Source organism: Apteryx rowi, unplaced genomic scaffold, assembly GCF_003343035.1.
Source record: "Apteryx rowi isolate R43461 unplaced genomic scaffold, aptRow1 scaffold_99, whole genome shotgun sequence".
In the NCBI taxonomy this organism is placed as follows: Eukaryota; Metazoa; Chordata; class Aves; order Apterygiformes; family Apterygidae; genus Apteryx; species Apteryx rowi.
The window spans coordinates 1,171,031-1,176,192 of record NW_020451304.1 but is presented as its reverse complement, the minus strand read 5'-3'; the positions used below and the strand labels follow the sequence as shown (position 1 = coordinate 1,176,192).

General features: G+C 72.5%; 1 protein-coding gene across 6 annotated transcripts in view; it reads right to left on the bottom strand.

Moving 5' to 3' along the window:
* Window positions 1-4,938, bottom strand: part of MYO18A (myosin XVIIIA) — a 36,259-nt gene extending 31,321 nt beyond the window's left edge. For 4 of the 6 annotated variants that reach the window (XM_026055283.1, XM_026055288.1, XM_026055290.1 and 1 more), the window contains exon 1: window positions 3,888-4,938. In XM_026055283.1, the coding sequence (XP_025911068.1) occupies window positions 3,888-4,901 (1,014 nt within the window). In that variant the 5' untranslated portion in view covers window positions 4,902-4,938. The remainder of the gene's footprint in view (window positions 1-3,887) is intronic. The other 2 variants (XM_026055284.1, XM_026055287.1) reach the window with 1 other exon arrangement.
* Window positions 4,939-5,162: the final 224 nt, after the last annotated feature.

Here is a 5,162-nt window from a genome sequence, read left to right as displayed (position 1 = left end):
GAGGAAAAGCCCGGCGGCCGCCCCGAGCCGCTTGCGGCGCTGCCGGTGCCGAGACCCCGGCGGCGCTCCGGGGAAGGGGCGCCCGCGGGAGCAGCCGGAGAGGCTCCGCCGTGCACAGCAAGCGGCTGGGGCGCTGCGGGCTGGTGTGACCTGCGGAGGGACGTCCCCGGCCGCCGGCGCACCCCGCCGCCGGCCACGCGGCACGGCTCGCGCAGGGGCTGGGTGTCCCCCGCGTCCCCGCCGTCCCCGAGCGCAGGCAGCTGCCGAAMGTTAATTAGCAGCAGAGCGGTGCACGGACCCGCACCCGAGGGCAGAGCTCCGCTGCYGGCCCCGGGGCTGCCGGGACGGACGGACAGACAGACAGGCACGCTCCAGCAGCTGCGCAGCCAGCGTTGAGGCCACCTTTGCAGCAAAGCTCGCTGGCGCACGTCGCAGCATCTCCCTGGAAAGGGCCGGGCACCGGCGTGGTGGCACCCGGTGCCTCCCGCCGCGCGGCGCCTGCCGGGAGCGGGCACGGCTGCGGGGACGAGGCACGGCCACCCGGCGGCCCCAGCGCCGGCTCCGGCCCCTCGCCAAGCTGCGGCGGCACAGCGCGGCCACGCCGGGCTTGCAGACAGCTCGGTGGCTCGTTTGGGGTTTCTCGGCGAAAGCGCAGCGCGCTGCAAGGGCACGGCCGCGTCCCCGCCGCGCCAGCCCTGCCCGGAGCCGCGCGGAGACGGGGAGGTGCAGCGGCCGCGGCGGGGGCCCGCGACGGCGCGACCCGACGGCCCCCGCGACGCCCGGAGGCGCGGGGACGCCAAACCACGCGGGGCGCGGCGGAGGCAGGCAGGGTGACGCCGGCAGGCGCAGGCAGCGCCGGACACGGCGTCACTAGCGCAAAGGTCACGGCCGCGTCCTCTAGCAACAGGAACTCGCCCGCGAGAGGAGGCGCGGGGTGGAGCGAATGGGACATTTTGCCTGGAAATATCGGCGTGTCCCGAGAGGCGGCCGGGCGGGAGCCGGGCACACCGCCGGCACGGCCAGGGACACGCGGCTGCAGGCGGCTCTTCCGGGCAGGCAGCAGAGCGGCCGGCCGGGGCATCCCAGCGGCAAAGCCGGGGCGCTCTCCCGGCGCGGGGCGCACGAGCCCCCACCCCAAGCCACCGGGCTCCGCACGCCTCCCGGGGCCGGCGGGGGTGCCACGGCCGCGCACAGCATCCGACGGGTCCCCAGCATCCCCCAGCCAAGCACGAGCCGCCTCCCCGGGACCCCCACGACACCCCTCGCTGGGCAGCCCGCGGGCAAACCTGGCTCCGGCAAAGAGCCGGCGGCCTGCCACACCGCGGCCAGACGCCCCGGGGACGGGCACCGCCAGAGACAAGGGCTCCCGGCCGGGCGCACGGGGCTCTGCTGGCGCGGATGCCGGATGCTTGCGGTCTCGCCGAAGCGCTGCAGCAGCTGGGCACGTTTCTGGAATATTTCTGCCCTGCCAGAGCCGGACGGCGCATGCCTGGGCTTTACCAGAGGAATGTCAATGGCAAATAAATAAATACGAGCGTGGAGCAGAGCCAGCCCGGCGGCCCCGGGCCGGGAGCACGGCTCGGACGCGGAGGGGGCAGCTTTCCGCCCGGCCTCGCAGCGCGCAGCATCCCCCAAAAGCCCAGGAAAGCCAAGCCGGCTCCGGCATGGCTCCTCGGCGCAGGGACGGCAGCGGGGACAAGCCCGCGGCGAGGCGCAGGAGGGGGTTAAGAGCCTCGCAGGGTTGCCTGCCCCGGCGTCCTTCCCCAGCTCCAACCGGGGAGGGGCTTCCAGAGCTGCAGCCCAAAATATGCCTATAATTTCCTGTTTCAAAAAGGATCATTTTTATTTAAATTAGGACCAGAAGCATTCCAGGGAGCTTAGTCGGGCCTCGGCGGGAGCGCGGCCTCCCTGCCCACGCCTGCACCTTGCCCGGCCCCGGCGCGCGGCCGGAGGCGCCCTGCTCCGGGCAATGCCCCCGCGTGCGCCAGGGCGGCACCCCAAGTCAAGGCCTGGGAAAGCGGCCCATTCCCGAACGAGGAGGCCGGAGATAGTGGGAACAGACGGACGTGTCCCGGCGCTCCCCCAGCCTGGAGATAACCCGGCACGGCCCCTCCTGCCTCCCACGCTCCCCCTGCCACGCTGGGCTCTGCTGCGCCGGCAACACCGAACCGCCAGCATTTATTCACCAATTGCTTTCCCTAATTGCACCCGCTCGGGGCTGCTCTGCCCGCCCAGAAAACACGCCGCGGTCTGCGACCAGCGCGCGGGGCGTCTCCTCCCCGGGGCCGTGGGCTTCGCCCTCCGCGAGCACCGCTGCCGCGCACAGGGCTCAGCCCCGTCCCAGGCGGGCGCCGCGGCCCCAGCGCCTCCTCCAGCCTCCTGCCGTCGCCGCCGAGCGCAGCCCCTCGCTGCAGCGACGCGCGAGCGTCTCCCCAGCTTCCGTATGGTTTTAGGGAGGCCAACGTGTGCGGAGGCCCCGGGGAGGCAGGAGGACGCTGCAGGCAGCAGAGCTGCCCCCGCGCAGCGCCCACGTGCTCCTGTGGCCGCCGCGAGCCGGCATCCCAGCCCGGCTGCGCCCAGGCCAGCTCGGAGGCCTACGGCCGTCGGTTCATCCCGCGGGAGCACGGCCCCAGGCGGGCTGCGCCGGCGCTGGGGCCTGCACTGCCTCCCGGGAGGAGCTGCCGGAAAGCAACCGCCAGACGGCTCCGGCTCCGGCACAGACTCCGCCCCGGAGCGCCCGGCACAGGGTGCATTTCACTCCACATGGGGATTTCTCCCAGTGCTTTGTGGTGTCGGCATTCGGGGGAATTTTGCAGGGAAGCGGTCCTGCCAGAGGCCGGTAGCCAGCAGCAGGGGCGGCGGGAGCCAGCAGCACGCGCGGCGCATGTGGGTCACCCAGCCCTTACGGTCCTATTTATACAGCGCCGCCCGCACGCAGCCAGCCCGGCACACTGCTTCCAGCGCCGTGTCCCAGAGCGTGCACGCCAGCCCGCCAGCCCGYTCCCCCCGCCAAGGCAAGTCCCTCCTCGGAGGGGTCGGCACCAGCTCCCCCAGAGCCCCTCRGGCAGCAGAAGGACCAACCCCACAGCGCACCGAGCGCTTCGGGGGGCAAACCCCCCCGGCGGCGGTTCGCAAGYGCGCCCGGCGGGGGACGCAGCAGCGCCGCAGCCTGGCCCGCCGGCGGGGACGGGGGGGCTCGCGGCACTGCGCGGCAGCGGTGGTCAGCACCGGCGCACCCTCTCTGCGCCCCGACCTCGCGAGCCGATCCCGAGCCGCATGCGGGCACGCAGCCAGGCGGGGAAGGGTGTCCCAGTGTGCCCAGGTCCCCCGCGCCGGGCAGGAGCATGCTGGGCTCCGGGGCGCGGGAAGCTGCAGCAAGCACGGCCCATGTCCCCGTGTCCCCGCTCTCCTCCTGCCCCGCGCACACGTGCTGCGGGACAAGCGTGCAAGGATTGGGATGGGCGCCCGGACCCGCCGCTCAGCACGCAGAGCCCATGAGCAACTGCGCAGGCGCCACAGCAGCCAGCACTGCTCTGCACCCTTGAGCAGGAATAGATCACGGCTCGGCTCCGGGAGAGCTCGCTGCAAGGCCGGGGAGGCTCCGGGAGGGTCTCCGCCAGGACAGGGCTCAGGGCGCTGCCCGTAAGCGGATCAGGAGAGCCCCCACGGGGCCGTGCCGGCGGCCCGGACGCACACTCGCACCTTTGCAGCCATTCCGCCCCCCGAGCCCGGCTGCAGCCTCAGCTCTTCCCTGCACATTGCTCCCAGCCGGGAGCAGCTGCAGCCGGCGCCGGTTCCCACAGCCCGTGCCAACCCAAACACCCGCCGCCGGGACGCTCGCAGCCAGCGGGAACGCAGGGCACCGGCCCCGCCACGGCGTTACTCACATCCCAGGCCGCGCGGCGCGCGCCCTCGCCGCCCCGCAGCCAGCAGCGGCTCAGCTCGCTCAGCTCCAGGATGGGCTGCACCTTCAGCTGCACCGTCTCCCCCGACTGCCGGATCATCTCCACGATCTCGTCCCGCGACTTGCTCTCCACGTTTCGCCCGTTGATCTCCACCAGCCGGTCGCCTGGCACCAGCCCCAGCGCCAGGTCTTTGGTGCCAGCGCCGGGCTCGGCGAAGTGCACCACGCGCCGGTACACCTGCCCGTCGGGGCCCCGGTCCAGCATGGTGGTGCGGCGCAGGGAGAAGCCGAAATCGCCGGTGTTGCGCCGCTGCAGCTCCAGCTGCCGGGGAACGGGGGGCTGCGGAGGCACCAGGGCGGGCAGCCGCAGGTCCGCGGGGAACCGCTTGCCGACGAGCTCTGGCACCCGGGCTCGCAGCGAGGCGGCGGAGGGGGTCCGGGGGTGGCCTGGGGACGCCCCATGCTTGGCGAGCTGTGTCTCCAGCGCGCGCACCTCCACCTGCGGAGATGGGGCTGCCGAGTGCTCGGAGGGCGTAGACGTCTCCGAGGCACTCTCGTCCCGGCTCTTCTGCGAGAAGGAGAAGCGCTTGACGATCATCTGCGAGTTCTGCTTGGCCAGCGAGCCGAACTTGGCCGCCCGCTGCAGCACCGAGCCCTTGAAGTTGCCGTCGTCCACCTTGAGGTCGTCGCTGGAGCTGGCCGTGCTCAGGTGCCCCGAGTCCAGGATGACGCTGCCCCGGTTGCTGTCGGAGTCGATGTCCGTGAGGTGCAGGTCAGAGCCACTGGCCACCTTGATGGGGATGGGGTTGGAGATCTCCAGGCGGGTCTTGGACTCCCGCTTGGAGGCCCGGTTGAGGTTGAAGAAACCCCGGCGCATGCTCATCTCCTCCAGGCTCTTGAGCTCGGCCGCCGACATCCGCTCCTTCTTCTCCTTCTTTTCCTTCTTCTCCTTCCTGGCCCCATCCTTCTCTTTGTCCTTCTTCATCAGGTTGAACATGGTGGGAGGGGGCTGGGAGAGCGCTGGCTCCCGCGGGCAGGCGCTGGGCGGCTCACGGGGCGGCCGCCGGCCTGCAGAAGGACACACGGCAAGGGCGTGATCAGACAGCGGGATGGACCAACCCAACCCAACCCACGGCCCCACGCGCCACCCGGCCCAACGCCCCGCCGYGCTCACCAGCCCCAGCGGCAGCAGCATGGCTCGGCTCTGCCCTGCCACCAGCCCTGGACACAAGACGGCATGGGAACGAGCCGGACATCG